The 15541-nt window shown below is 50.7% G+C and overlaps 1 protein-coding gene across 1 annotated transcript; it reads right to left on the minus strand.

Moving 5' to 3' along the window:
* Positions 1–2427: 2427 nt before the first annotated feature.
* LOC103588055 (proprotein convertase subtilisin/kexin type 7) lies at positions 2428–15443 on the minus strand (the record flags this gene model as incomplete). Its single annotated transcript, XM_008569636.1, has 12 exons — positions 14975–15443; positions 13317–13438; positions 12283–12762; positions 10969–11103; positions 10218–10383; positions 8844–8934; positions 7893–7947; positions 7266–7404; positions 6410–6510; positions 3593–3760; positions 3026–3133; positions 2428–2530 (listed from the first exon to the last, which is right to left on the minus strand). Coding segments are annotated over exons 3-12 (1534 nt in total), but the record flags the coding sequence as incomplete, so codon positions are not given.
* Between the last annotated feature and the right edge of the window lie 98 nt (positions 15444–15541).

Genomic DNA, 15541 nt, shown 5'->3' on the forward strand with positions numbered 1-15541 from the left:
GTGGGGAGAAACAAAATCCCATCTTGCTCTTCAGCTGTGCTGCTCAGTATGGTAACCATTAGCCACATGTGGCATTTATTTATTTTTTTATTTTTTTATTTTTTTAAAGATGACCAGTGAGGGGATCTTAACCCTTGACTTGGTGTTGTCAGCACCATGCTCTCCCAAGTGAGCGAACCAGCCATCCCTATAGGGGATCCGAACCCGGGGCCTTGGTGTTCTCAGCCCCGCCCTCTCCCGGGTGAGCCGCGGGCCGGCCCCACATGTGGCATTTATTTATTTTTTTATTTTTTTAAAGATGACCAGTGAGGGGATCTTAACCCTTGACTTGGTGTTGTCAGCACCATGCTCTCCCAAGTGAGCGAACCAGCCATCCCTATATGGGATCCGAACCCGTGGCCTTGGTGTTCTCAGCACCGCACTCTCCCGAGTGAGCCACGGGCCGGCCCCACATGTGGCATTTAAATTTAACTCTAATGAAATAAAATTAAATTTAGTTCTTCAGTCACACTAGCCACATTTTAAATGCTCAATAGTCTCGTATGGCTAGTGGCTTCTGAACTGAGCAGCACAGATATAGAACAGTCCCATCACTGCAGAAAGTTCTATGGGACAACGCTGCTCTAGAGTCTTAGAGGTATTTCACCTCCTTTTCTATCTGAAGGATGTTCGGCTCCCTCTTACAAAAAGTTCACTTTCCAGCCCCCAGACACAGAATCACCCAGGTCCTGGTGGAAAAAGACCACAGTTTGGCTGTAGGGGCAGAGGTTTCTTGATTGTCTGGGATTGAGTTGCTCAATTCTATACTAACCAGATTTACTTCCTTCAACCTCCAATCAAACCAACAGCCTTATCCCTTCTGTTCTGTCTGCTCAGGGGTAAATGTAGTCATGTCAGAGAAGACACCTTTGCTGGCTCTGAAATTTGCAGCCAGGCCTGCTTGCCGCCCTCTGAACATGTGAAGAGCTCCATTAGCCAAACTCCCTGAATCTTCTCTCCCTTCTCTTCATGCTGCTTTTTCCATAAGACCACCTCCCTCTCTCCTCTGCTCAGGACAATCTCTTGCTTCCTAGTGACAAATAAGCAGTTGCCAGAAGCCTTGATACCTAGGGAGGTTTGTTAGACATTCTGGGGCAACATGCCCTAGTTAGTGGGAAGCAGAGGATGACAAAGCTGCAAAGGGCTCTAATCCTCTCCTAAGTCAACTCCCTCATTTGACAGATGGGACAGTAAACAACCCTAAATGGGAGGTAAAAGGAAAAGGCACACACACTATCTCCAAGACACGCAAGTGCAAAGCCAGGGGATTCCGACTGAACTGCATTCCTGGAAATGTTTCTGAACATCTCTGCCTTGGCTGATGCTTTATGCCCTTTCCAAGATAACATTCCTTTTACGGAAAATATGATGACTGGGCCCATAGGTTTCCTTCCACGTGGAGGGAAAAGGCTGGGTATGGTTAGGCAGGGAGACAACTGAACTCTTCTCAGTGAAACCTCCACCTGAGGGAAGCCGCCCCTCAGCCCCCCTTCTGCATTCCCTTCTTTGGCCATTCCTTCTCCTGCCATGGCTCTGGTTTGATCACTTCCTAGTAGGACAGGATAAGTGAGGACAGAGTTCTGGTTTGGGTGCTAAGTATGACATGCTTCAACCTTCACAAAAAGTTGATTAACTCTGCTTGTCGAAATTTCTAAAGGGGAAAAAAAATTCCCCAAGGAGCTGGAGGTAGGGAAAATTCTGGGAAATGTGCAGAGGACCCTGTGGCACAGAGGACCTCTGGCACAAGCATCCCGACCCAGCCTCCCTCTTCTCTGGGAAGGGCTTCCACCTCTGTGCTCAGCAGAAAACCATATCACTGACTTAGAAGACACACCCCCTCCACCCTTCAGACAATCCTGGTGACCCTGGGCACACGGAGGCAGGGGCAGAGGACAGGCAACTAGAGTCTGGGGAGACCTCTACAGACTGTCTCTCCCCCAGCAGACTGCATCTGACTCTGTTAGATAAGCCTGAGAATCAAAGGAAGAAACTCCCAACTCCTTTACTTCATCCAAAGGCCGCTGGGATGAATAGAGTTGTCTGGCAAGATCTGAGCATGGAAGTCACAGGAACGTCTTTCAATTCTTGCCTAGTCTCCTAAATCCCAATCCCACTCCTCCCACCCACCCTTCTGGTTGGTTGCTCAACAGCTCCTTTTCACTACTACTAAGTAACTCAGGAGAAAGGTCTTGTTTAAGCAGCCAGGGGGCCAGCCAACTCAGAAGCAGCAACATGTCCTAAAATGGTCAAAGAAAACTCCACACGTTTGGCTGGAGCTCAGCTCCTAAAGGACGGGTTAGAATCCGGCAGGGAGGATGAGTTTAACTTCCCCATCACCCGACCCAAACCTCAGGCCTACGATTAACTCCCTTTGTGCTGATTACTTACCATTCCACAGGACCTCCAGGGAGCGGGGGGATCGCAGAATAGCCTTGTTCTCTTTTAACACGGGACTGACGTAGGAAGCTAAGTAAGGGACAGATGTCCAGATCTATTAACAGAAAGGTGGGGGGGGGACGGCAAATCAGCCAAAAAGACTGATCACACACATGTTCTTACAAACACGTGTGTGTGCTGACATGGTCTTTAAGGCCAAGCTCTCTTTTTTTTCCTCTCATCGCCTTTTCTCACTCCTGAGGCTTCTGTGGACACTTGGGAATGCTCCTTCTGGCACCAAATCAAGGAACCAGAGGAAAATGGCTGTGTCCAAGGTGCACAATGAGAACCAAGCACCCTCAGAGTCCGGAGCTACACTCAGGTCCCATGTATTCTCTGCTAAGAGTTTGGAAACTTCAATTACAGCATTGAGTCTGCTTTTTCATTTGTAAGATGGACATCAGCTGAGATGAGGGGAAAAGTGGCCACATAAATGAAATGAATGAACACCGGTTAAGCACCTATGATGTGCCAGGCAATGTTTTAGGCATTCGGCCCCCTCCCTCAGTCACCTCACACAGCGCGCTCTGCCCTGCCAAGACCTGTTCACCTTGGCTGCATTAACGAGTCTCCACGCATTGAGCAGGCCGAAACCATGCTGGTGGCTATGGCTGAAGCCTGCCTCGTTGGTGACCCACTCTGCTCGGCGATCCTCATACTGAAAGGACAGAGGTCCTGGTTAGTCTCTCACATGCCGATGTAATCTCAGCAACCTACCTCTGGTTTCCCTGCTTACCCTACTGGTTGAGCCAGTCCAGACTCTCCCACTAAGGCTACTTGGAATGGATTCCCAGAGGAAAGCTGGGACAATAGGTCAAAGCCCCATGATGTCACCACCCAGTGGCTTGCTTCTAGAGAAGGAGCCAGGAGGCACAGTCTTCAGAATAAGAGAGCAAAGCCAGAGCTCTCCTTTGTAGGCAAAATGGCATTAGCAGAATAGGTACAAATGAGTTTAGGTCTGTGGTCTCGATGGGGTCCCCTCACCTGTGCTTTACATAGGCAACTCTGAAGGCGACTTGGCATCTAACACTTGGGACATTTAGAATCTGAAGGCTCTTGATACCCAAACTCTGGGATAGGCTGAGCCAGGCCACTTGTCTACCTACCAGTATCTCACCTGGGTGGCTGTGAAGACAATGATGTGCTGAACGTCACGCCATGTGAGGCAGGGCCGTACCTGCAGCATTAAAGCTATCATGCCAGCTGCCAGAGGTGCTGCAGCTGAGGTCCCTGTGTGGCCCTCAGTGCAGCCGGTGCCCTTCTGAAGGTCCCAGTCAGTGGTCACCTGGGAAGTGGAAAAGGGAGGGGGTGGTTAGAGATGGAGTTCAAAGGTGTAGGAGGAGTACAGGCCTGGTCTTCAGAACGAGCCTCTCTGGTAGGCCCTTCCTTTGCTGAAGCTCAGTCTTTGACCAGAGTGGGGCAGGACAAAGGAGAACCTTAATCCTCCTGGCCTCCTAAGAGAACCTCTGGAGAAGTGAGACAAGGACAAAGTACACTTTACAGAGGTACTTCTGAGGGTACGGTTGTGGGGGAGAGGAGATAAAGACATGTGAGAGGGCTCCAGCGCAAAGTGTTTCCTGATCCTTGCTCCCATTCCCAAATTCTCCACCCTAATCCCCACTCCCAACCCTCCAAGCCCCACAACCAAGCTAGACAGAGGAAGTGGCCAGGGGAACTACTGGGCCCCAGCTGGAGCTGGGACAAGAGTGACGGCACCATTCAAGGAAATCCAGTTTGGCAGTGCAGCCTCAGGGGCTGCAGCGATGTTGGTTCAAACCCAGGGAGCATGTTCCTGGGGAGAGAGAACTGTGGCCTTGCTCATCCCGGCTCGGCATGGGCTCAGCGTCTACACAGCCTGCCAGCCTGAGACAGGACAAGCTACTCACTACTCCGGCTGGTGCTTCAGTTTGGTTCCCATTAGTCCCTGCTCTACTTGTGGCTCTGAGGTGGGGTGCAAGGGTGTGGGCATCTGGCACCGAGTTCTTCCCATGCTGTCGTCATGCTAGAGACTGACAGGTTTAGCTGAGAAGGGCCCTGCCTAAATCTGCTCCAGTCTACAGCACCTGGATCCTAAGCGCATGGTGCCAGGGCTAAGACCAGAGGGCTCCTTTCTTCCAGACTTCTCCCTGGGTCAGACACCAGGGTGTCCTCCTCTACTGCACTCACTGCTCCCTCCCAGCTGTTACAGCAGCTGCCAAGAGATGCAGTTTTCACCCAGACACTGTACACTCCAGAAGAAAAGGGAAAAACACTCTCCAAGTTGTAGTCTCCATGAGAGTGAGAAGCCTGGTCTGTGCCAGGGAAGAGATTGATATTTTTCCTGTTAAGGAAACAGCCTCACAGTGACAGTCTAATGTGCAGCTGGGAAGCCCGTAAACTTGCCTAGGGTGGCAGCAGCCCTGGGCAGCCATAGAAAAGTCCGGGGAAGCTCCCCCAGGCAGCCAGATGGCAGGAAGCATATGGACCCTGCCCTCAGAAAGACAGCTCCACCCAGCTGCCCTGCTCATTGAACAGAAATGGCAGCAGGAGGTTTCCAAGGCAAGGACAGTCCAAAGATGCGAACCTGACTGAGAAAGCTCTCTTTTCAGTTTTGGACAAATTACAAGTCAGATGGAAGTGGAGTTGAGTTAGGAGAAAAGCCAGGCACCGCAGAGCAAGGGTGACAATTATGTTATGGAGCCTTCTTAAGTCCCTGGCTGGGCGGGGGTGAGCAGGGTTCCTGAGATCTGCTGGGAGTGAAGAGTGTAGTATGTCCTGCCCCTCCTGCTAACCCAGCCTCGCCTGTGGTGGGGTGCCCTGTGCACAGACCCCAGCCTGCTGAGCAAAGCCTCTCTTGCCTTTTTACTTTCATCTAGTCTCTTCTCTTCTCCCTGGGGTAGGGGGAGGAGGTAGTAGGGGTCAATTGGCACAGAGCCTTGGAACACTGTGTTGACCACAAGTCATTTATGGGCATAACAAAGTTTCAGTTTTGGAAAATGAATTTGAACCAGCAGGAAGACAAAGCAGCCTAATTCCGGAGGGCCCCAGAGAGACCTCCCAACCCAGCCACTGGAGAAATCTGACACCACCTGGCTCCAGTCCAGCTCTTGCCTAGAGCCTCCTATCCCCATATTACACTGTATGGGCAACAGGGACGGGCTAGGAGTTCTGACTATGGTCTAGAGACGTGGGTTAAACTGGCTGGCATGGAGCTAAGCCCAGCTGGGTATAGGCAAGAGCCCCTGAATTCCTTAAACAGGTTCCATAGGCTAGAGAAGCTCCACTCCCCTCTCCAATCTCATTTGCTATGGCTCTAGTTATAGCTCCCTCCAGGTCTCTCCCTCTCTCTCCCCCTCGATCCCCCCCCCTCTCTCCTCTCTCTCCCCCATCTTTTCCTCTCTCCTCTCTCTACCCCCATCTTTCCCTCTCTCTCCTCTCTCCATTTCTCTCTCTCTCCTCTCCCTGTCTTTCTCTCTCTTTCTCTCTCTCATTGACATGAGATATTCCCCTGTCTCCTTTCCCTGCCTATTCCACGAAGACAACCACTAGGTTTATTCCTGAGGATGAATATGACCAGAACTCACAGTATTTATAGAAGGGCTGAAGAGCAATGGAATGATGACTTTTTTTTAAGCTCACAGAAATTAGTGAAAGCCCAAATTCTACCAAAGGAAGACATTTCAAAGAAGTTATTTAATCAATGTGACAGTTTCTGTAACAATATGTACATCTATTCTAGGATGAAGTTTTTAAGATGACCACCATTTACACAGATTTATCCAGAGTGCTCAGGTCTGTTCTTCCAACAGTGGCATACCTTGAGAGACAAAGGTCTGCTAGGGAAGAGGAGCCTGAGGGATAGGACAGGGAAGCCGGGAACAAAAAGAAACACGTTGTGATGCCTGAGAGAAGAGGTGGGGCGCGGCAGGGCGTGGAGGACCCGGGAGGCACTCACAATGCTTCGGAGCATCTTGTCCCCTCCACTGAAGGTGACTGCCAGCATGGAGGCACACTCCTCTGCATAGAAAGGCATCCGTCCCTCCTCATCCACAGCACCTGTGCACCGAGCAAGGGAAATGGGAACTGAGATGAAGAGCTGGTCCTGCGGCAGGAGCCTGATAGTACCAGAGTTACCTTTGAATTATCATGGGTGGGGAGGGGGGTGAGTGCTGTCCTGAGTTTAAAAAATGACCTGAGTTGCCCAAGTCCCTCAGAGTGCCTACAATCCTCATCTGAACGAGCCGCCTCAAGTGGCAGAGGGTATTCTGTATCCTAAGACCGTTCCTCAATAGGCTCCAGGGTAAAACTGAGGGCCTTCACCTCTGTACCTACTCATTCCTTCACACGTTCATTTTTAAGCATCTACTTTGAGTCACACACTGTGAGGCATCAGGACCATATAGAAAAGGCCACAGTCCTGATATTGAGGAGCCTAGAGTCAGGTAGGAAGCCAGGTAAGTAAATATAGTTGGGGTGGCAAATGCAATGAGTGGGAGCACAGGTAAAGGGCATTTAATTTAGGCTAGTGAGGAGTCAGGGAGCCACAGAAAGAGAGGCCAGAGCAAAGGCCTCATCACTGTGTTGGGGATGAAGACAGTGGTGACTTCTAGAAGATGGGATGGAAGTGCTCTCAGAGTGTGGTGATATCTAAGGAAGTCTCGAGGTCCTCTGAGAGCAGAGCTAGTCCTATATGAGCCCAAAGAGATGATCGTGCTCACATGTTTAGATGGGCACACCAAGATACACAATCCCCTCACCACTGAGTGATACATACACACATAAACACACACACAGAACCATCAAGTCGCTACCTATGGTGACTGTGTAGATGGAGTTGGCATAGCCATCATAGTTGCAGTTGTCGTTGTGCTGGCCTCCATTCCCACTGGCTACCACAAAGATGCTTCCAAAGCCCTGGCGACCAGCAATCACCCCATGTTGCAACGCAGCCTGAGGAGCAAAAATGTCAGGGTATCAGTTGAGAAGCTCCTGGAAAGACTTCTACCTACCATACCAGTCACCCTTTCCTCGCCTTCTAGAAAGAAAAGAAAGAAGTACAAAGGGCACTGGGCATGGGGGAAAGAGATTTAAAGATGGACACAGGATGGGGAGGGAGCTGGTAGTTGAACAACATTTGATGGATGTACTCTGCTCATCACATGACAGGGTGGGGCCAGGAATGGGAGCTGAGAACAAGATCAAAGGGAAACAATCTCAAAGCATTGTTCCATTTCTCTCTCTAAGAATTAGTGTCCCCCATACTCCCGGCTCCAGATTAGGTGTACTCTTCCTGAAAGGAGGCAGCAGGGCTAGATGGCATAGGTCTGGTACTGCAAATGGGGGTGGGGTGAGAAGTGGGATCGACTTGTAGTAGTTCTCCTAGGACAGTGAAGACTGTATCCTGGGTCTCCTAGAGTCTTTGTGCTATTCACAGTTACCTTTCCAAGCTGATGGGGGCCATCCACTGTCTTCCCATCATCATCTGGTCCCCAGCTGTTGAGAAATACCCAGAAGGAAGGCCAGAGCCAGGCTGTGGCTACCCACCTAGTGCCTCCCAGTCTCAGCTGGCCACTCTTCTGCCTGCAGCTCTTACTCTCCTCCCAAGGGTTCCAGTTCAGGACTCCCATGATTAAAAGACATAAGGTTCAAAGGTCCATGCCTTCTCCAAAGTGGAAAACAGAAGTCTGTGCCAAGATTCTTCTTTTCTCTGGAAATATATTTCCTGCTCCTAAAAGTCCTTTCTCAGAAGGTAGTACATAGCGGAAGAGAGGGACGGGATCATTCCACTCCTCATCTAGGGATCTACTAGTAGCGTTGATGGCAGAGCACCCCTGAAGGGATATTTAATCTGTATAACTTCCTGGTTCTTAGGCTGAGGGGTTCTCTACTCTTTCTCTAAGAGGAAATGTATCTTGTGATGATGTCATAAATTTAAGGGAGGTACTGGTTAGGGGGAGGAACAGGTGCGATCAATGCCATGGGGGCTGCCCGACCCCAGCTCCTCCTTCTCCAGCCCACCACAACCACAACCTGAACCTGCAGGTGCATTTATGTAGGGCGGCAGGGATTGGTGCTGGGCACTCAGCTTATCTACACTTGGACAGGAAAGCCCACTTTCTCTCAGAGGTCTTTTGAGTTTAGAAAACAAATGAAATGGGGCAGGCTGGGGCATCTAATTAGGTGGCAATCTAATTACTGGGGTGTCAGGGGGTTAAGACTGAGAACCTCGTGGCTGGGGATCTGGAGAAATGAGAGCAATGGACTTATTAGCTGAACCCAATGAGGAGACCCTGCTCAGAACTGCATGAGTCAGCCCACTTTGCTGTTCTGTGTTGGAGGATTTGTACCAGGTGCTCCAGCCTCTCGCCCTCTCACCTGCTCTGTCTCACCTGCAGCTGTAGATGTCATTTATCTGATAGTGCTTGTTGAACGCCACGGCCTCCATGCTGTCTGTGAGGGGTCCATCCAGCACCCGGATACCTAGGCATTGAAGGCCACACCAGCTCCTCAGTAATGCTGATTCCCCAGATGGGGAACTGGGTGGTGGAGAGCTATACGTGGGGGACTGACTTTTCCTGTAAGCTCTCTTTCACTTTTTGAATTTTTATACCATGTATATATATTACCTGTCCAAAAACATTTTTTAACATAATGCTGGGACTTAGACTTTTAGAGATCACAGGGTCTGGTGGGAAGAATCACAGGGTTGCATGTAGGTAACCAAGGTTCCCTTCTTCACCCTTAATCATGTGAAAACACCTAGTGCAGTGCTTGACACAAAGATAAATAACAATAAACGATACTCATTACAATTACTACTCTCATGAATGCTGAATTTCACCCTCTAAAAATTGGGTGGGTCACATCCTGGTGACCATATAGGGAGAGATGGGGCTTTCAGAAAAGATGTGTAGCTCAGTTGGTTAGAGTGAGGTGTTATAATACCAAGGTCAAGGAGTTCGGATCCCAGTACTGGCCAGCCACCAAAAAATATAAACAAACAAAAAGAGAGTATGCAGACCCTGAAAGTTTCTGGCGCCCTCTGTAGTCTCATTCACAGAGGGCTGCTGCCCTCTGCTGGAGGGTTAGAGGAAACCAGCCTACTCTTTCTAGGTTCCCAAGCATATATTAGGAATCATGGCAGGTAGAGGGGGGCTTCGCAGTTCATTCCCTTCACCATCTGCCTTCACGAACAAAGACTGAGAGGCGAAGGGACCACAGAAGCACCCTCAGTGGGAAACAGGGCTTCTCAGTTCTCTTGAAAGGATGGAGAGCAGGCCATGACCATCAGTAGGACTGGGAGCTATAGGGTTGGGACATGCAAGAACAGCATCTATGGTTACATGGCGTCATGGAGGAAGAACCAATGAGAAGACACTTTGTAAACTATGAAAATACAAGTAAATGTAGTCAAGTAAAGGTGTTATTCCAAAGACTTGGGTCACTGATGGGGCATAACCATGATCAGAAAAAGGAAAGAGACAGCAGGACCAGCCCACATCAAGAGCATTTCTACCATATGGTCAAGGGTTTGGCCTTTATATTTTATATAGTGGGGGTTGCTGCTTAAAAATGTTTGAAAAACCACTGCACTGAAAATCAATGAACTAATTTGTCCTACAGACACCCATCATAAGCTTACCCTCTGTTCTACGCTACATGTGTTAAGGGTGGGATAAAGCAGTTTCAGGATGGGGGAGGGGTACAGGGAAATGAAGATGTGGCCACCAAAGCCCCCAAGGCTAGACTGAAGCAGGAGTTACCTGCTATGCGGCTCCCATATGCCACTCCCACTGCACAGAAGCTGTTGTTGGGCACAGCTGCAATCTCTCCTGCACATCTTGTGCCGTGGTGGTTGCCATTCTCCACATCCGGGTGGGGCATGGGGTCAGGGTCATTAGAGTTGAGGTCATAGCTACCCTCAGGGCTCTGAAATATCAGGGGTAATGGGCAACATGTAGTCACACTGGTTAGAAAGGGTGAGGTCCTGGAGCTCAGGGAGAGAGAGGAACTAGGAATTTAGGACTCCAGGCCAAGGTAGCAAGCCCATCTCTCTCTGCAAATGACACAGCTACAAGATATGAGCAAAGGACACTGGGGCAAAACTGAGAAGTACCATAGCTCTCAGCAAACTTCTCTTGCCTGTTATAGGAATGTGGCCACTACTCCATGGCTCAGGAAACCTGGGATAAAAGAGATTTAGGGCAACCTAAAGGCCCACTTCAGAGAGAGGAAGGTACTCAGGACTTCAGTAGAGAGGGAAGTTGCCTCCAGGGGCCACTCCTTACTCTCCATGGAGGGGTAGCAACAGGAAGCAGGAAGTACCCCCAGGATGGTCTCTCTTGGGGACAGAGTCACCTGCTGTGCCTCAACTGTCAGTCTGGAATGCTGGCTGGGAAAGGAGAGAAGGAAAAACATCATCCCCTACCCCAGGCCTTTTTGTTTGGCCCACTGACCTCTAGCAAAGGGGACAAGACTGAGGCAACATCAAGAAGGAGGTCCAAGACCACTCACATAGTTGGGTGCAATGTCCTGGATGGTGTGTTCCACTCCGTCATCCACAACCACCACTGTCACTCCTTGTCCAGTTACATTGCGCTCCCACACACCTGTCACATTGATGTCCCTGCCGGGGCTCCGCTGGTTATTCTGTAGGGGACACAGGGTGGAAATCCAGTGACACAACGGACAGCCCAGAGAGAGATAGAGCTATAGCCAGCAGCTCCTTTTCACCCTTGGAGAGATGGGGCTTTCAGAAAGGATGTGTAGCTCAGTTGGTTAGAGTGAGGTGTTATAATACCAAGGTCAAGGAGTTCGGATCCCAGTACTGGCCAGCCACCAAAAAATATAAACAAACAAAAAGAGAGTATGCAGACCCTGAAAGTTTCTGGCGCCCTCTGTAGTCTCATTCACAGAGGGCTGCTGCCCTCTGCTGGAGGGTTAGAGGAAACCAGCCTACTCTTTCTAGGTTCCCAAGCATATATTAGGAATCATGGCAGGTAGAGGGGGGCTTCGCAGTTCATTCCCTTCACCATCGTGATGAGATCGTATGACCATGCCATAGTGAATCGATTATGGTGGTCAGAGGTGTGGTTCCGAGAGCTTTAAAAGGAAAGCACGTGAGAGTCTCTCTCTCTCTCTGCTCTGCCATTTTCTGCCATGTGAGACCCCTGCATTGCTGTAAAGCCACCACCAAAGAAGACCCTCACCAGATGTGTTCCCTGGACTCTGACTTCCCAGCCTCTGAAACTGTAAGAAATAAATTTCGTTTTCTTGCAAATCACCCAGTTCCAAGTATTTTGTTATAAGCAATAGAAACGGACTAATACACTTGGTCTCTAGGAAAGTCTGGCATCACTTATGGGCAATTATGGTGAAATGATGGCTAGGGTTAAGGGTTAAATAATATCATTATGCCAATAATGTTAGTACCTATCACTTCTGTAATAGTGTTTACCATGTGTCAGGCACTGTTCTAAGTGCTTCACATATATTAATTCACTTACTCTAACCATAACTCTATGAGGTAGGTACTATTACAATCTCCATTTTACAGGTGGGGGAACTGAGGCACAGCAAGGTTAAGCAGCTTGTCCAAAGGCGCATGCTGGAGTGTGAGCATTCATGTCCCAAGCACTGCAGTACCCAGATCTAGAAAGCAGTACAGGGAAGGGAGAGCATGGGGGCAAAATCCACCCCCAAAGCCCAGAGAAATGCTCCCTCAGACAAACAATGGGGCCACCTGAAGAGTGACACAGTCAAAAGCCCGCTAAAGAACTGGACGAAGACCTATCCATCTGACATCAAAAACTGTAGGGCCAGACTCACCAGGTGCCACTGCTGAGGGTACTTGGGATCATTGAAGTGGACGCTGCGCTTGGCCCGCTTTAGCAGCCTCTGCTCTGAGTGCCAGCGCACAGCTTCATGCCTGGCCAACACAGCCTCTGCCTGCTGCCGGATGGCCTCCACTTCCAGGGCCTGCCTGTGCCCAGCTGGCTGAACAAAGAGGTAGTGCCCCTGGAGCTCTCCAATGCGTCCAGCATTCACCAGTCCTGCTGCCTGGGCCAAGACATCTGCCTGTTGCTTTAGAGTCTCTTCCTCCCCATGACCTTCCAGGCTGTCTAGATGCACAGCCCAGCTTAGTCCCCCTGGACCCTGGGCATCAGGCCCACCTGTTCCTGCCAGGCCCATGACCCAGGGAACCAGAAAGAAGAGCCCAGCTAATTCCAGCCAGACGCAGGTGGGCGGGCCCAGGGGGGCATCCAAGTGTGGCAATTTCTGCCTCCCCTTCGGCATCAGAGCAGTAGGCTGCAGACAAAGAGAAAGGACATAGAGTTAAAAGAGCCAATAACTGCAGGTATCTGAGAGAGAGACTGTGAGCCATCAGTGCATTCCCCCTGGAAACTCCAATTCACTCTTCAAAAATTATTCGATCCTCTCTTTTTGTTCACACTTATCCCTTACCAACAGCAATAAGCCCCCAGGAGTAGTGTAGGCCAGTATTAACCCCAGTGGGTGACCTCCCACAGCTTGATGGGCCAATTACCACTAGACCAGATAATGAAGCAGAGTGTCCTGGTGGCTCACAGGCACCATGCTGCTATTCCCACTGTTGCCACTCACAGGGCTCAAAGTACATATCACTCCAACAAACTGCTGGCAGCATTATGACTGTTGTTTAGGAGAGGAGCCCTCTACCCCTTATTTAGTTAGTTAGTTAGTTTTTGGCTGCTGGCCAGAAATCTGACCCTTTGACCTCCCCCACCACTCCGATTTAGAGGAGAGACATCAATCTTTCCCCAGTGGACTTCTCAGTCCAGTTGTTCTCAGGGCTAACCCCCACAATGGGGCCCCATTCCCACCTGGACTCTACATGAGGTTGAGCTCCTGGTCTGGCTAACCACGTCACACTCATTTTGGGCAAATAGAGAAAAGGCTTCACTTTTACTGTGAGTAGTGTTGACTCTGCACACAGACTGCAGACCTGTGGGTCCCAAGAACAGAACAAAAGAAATAGTGTCACACCAAACCCAGTGGAACAAGCAGAAGCAAGACATGAACTCCAGGACCACTGACCAAAGAAACTGGTCAAGATCAAGTATCATTTCCAGGGATCTAAAATAAGTCATAGACTGGAACAGAAGGCCAAAATCAATACAAAGCCCAGAAACCCTACTTCCTGTCCTAACTATCATGCCACGCTCTTTTCATTTTTCCCCCTTGAGGCCTAGCAGAGGAGTTAACTGTTACCAAAACCCCTCCTGAGAAAGTAGGTAATACACTGCCTAGAAGTCCAGGTGGTAGCTAACTTCCTGATCTGTGAATCTCCAAAGGATGCCAGGGGAAGTGAGAGCAGGCAGGAGGCAGGATGAAACCACGGGAAAGCCAGAGTGCAAACTAAACGGAACAGGCTTAAAGGGCAAGTGGGCAACTGGGAGAGAAGATATGATTGGAAAGCAGCTCTAAAGAGCAGCCCTTGCAACTAACTCAGTGGGTTGGCTTGGAAGTGGAGACTCAGGCTCCAATTGCCTGGTTTGATAGAACCAGGGAATTGGTCTTAGGATCCCTCAAAGGAAAATAGGGCCAAATTACATCTGGTGGGCAACCATGACGAATGAATGGGGTGGCAGAACACATGTGTACCTGTGTGTGGCTGGGCTCCTTTAAAAGCCTCTGCTCTCTACTGAGTCCACCCTGAGGCAGGGCTTGGTACTGAGACACACACCCAAATGCATCCAGCTCAAAGCATTCCAGAAAAATGAGTATTTTACTGAAGACTCCCTGGAAAGGGAGAGGAGAACTCCCACCACCTAACATTTCCCTCCAAAAATCCCCATTCCACATCTTTCTTTTCCTCTTAGGTTCTGAGGCATATTCCCTCAAATTCCTGCCTGCCCCCCAGTAGCAACGACTGTCCCAATACATTCAGGTGTCTTCCCTAGTTTGCATACGATACTAAATAAAAACAAAATCTCGTTAGATAGCTAGATAGTGACCTATCTGGGCAGCGTCCCTTAGTCTCAGTAGATCCCACCACAAATTTCCGGAAGAAAGAGAAACCTGAGCTCTTCCTGTCTCCCAGTGGCAGAGCAGCACTTTTACCTCCCATCTAGGAAAGGAACCTAAATACTTTCGGAAAACAGATCTCAACCTTCCCCAATTGCTAGGCCTGTCTTTACAGCTCTTAGTTGCCAAGGAAGAAGATGGACAGCCCGGAGTCCGAGATTCTGCTCCCATGCGACTGTCCTCCTCGCAGCCTCTACACCCTATTTCTAGAAACCAGTTTCATTGATTTCCCCTCTCCGGCCTCGATTGCTCGGTGCAATGTACTCCTCACCTCACCAGCATCGTAGACACTTGTCCTGGAACCCAATACCTAGGGGCCCCGTGCCGCTGGCTTCCTCCACGCCAGGACCGAAGGCGCCCTCCGTGCAGTTCCCTCGTCCTCGGACGCCGGCTCCCCCCAGTTCTGGACCACCCGGACTTCCAATGTCCAGTCCCCACCTAGTTCCCAACTCACCGGCCCGGTCGCAGCTGCCGCCGCCGCCTCCCTGCGGAAACTCGCGGCTTCGCGGGAGCCGGGGGAGCCGGTGACAGCCGCATCACTTCCGCCCGGGCGCCGCAGCCAATCAGCGGCGGGTGCCGCCGGCCCGGCACGAGTAACCCGCGCTCGGGGCCGGCTCCCTCACGGAAGGCGAGTGGCTCCGGGGGGCTTAACTCGCCGGACTCCGCCGCCCCGAGTCCTCGGGGCACGTTCAACAGGGTCCCTCCCGGAGGTTTCCTCTTCATGGCGTCCTCTGAAAAGGGCATCTCGGTTCCGACCTTTAAAAACACCTCCTTGCTCTTCTTCCTCTGACTGCCATGGCCCCAGTTCTCCCTGTAACCTTCCCAGAGGGGCTCCTGCCTCCACTAGGCCGCCTTCCTTCTCGCGGTCGGATCGCCCCTTTTCCCTGCGACCCCCGAGAGTCGACCTGGGGTCTCCGGCAGCACCCCCGTGCCGCGGGCAGCGCCAGCTGTCGCCGCCAGACGGCGCCGTCGGGGGCGGCTCGGCGCCACCGCGGCCTCTCCTCTCCCGGACAGAGCCTCG

The sequence above is a fragment of the Galeopterus variegatus genome, unplaced genomic scaffold (assembly GCF_000696425.1).
Source record: "Galeopterus variegatus unplaced genomic scaffold, G_variegatus-3.0.2 Scaffold521, whole genome shotgun sequence".
NCBI lineage: Eukaryota > Metazoa > Chordata > Mammalia > Dermoptera > Cynocephalidae > Galeopterus > Galeopterus variegatus.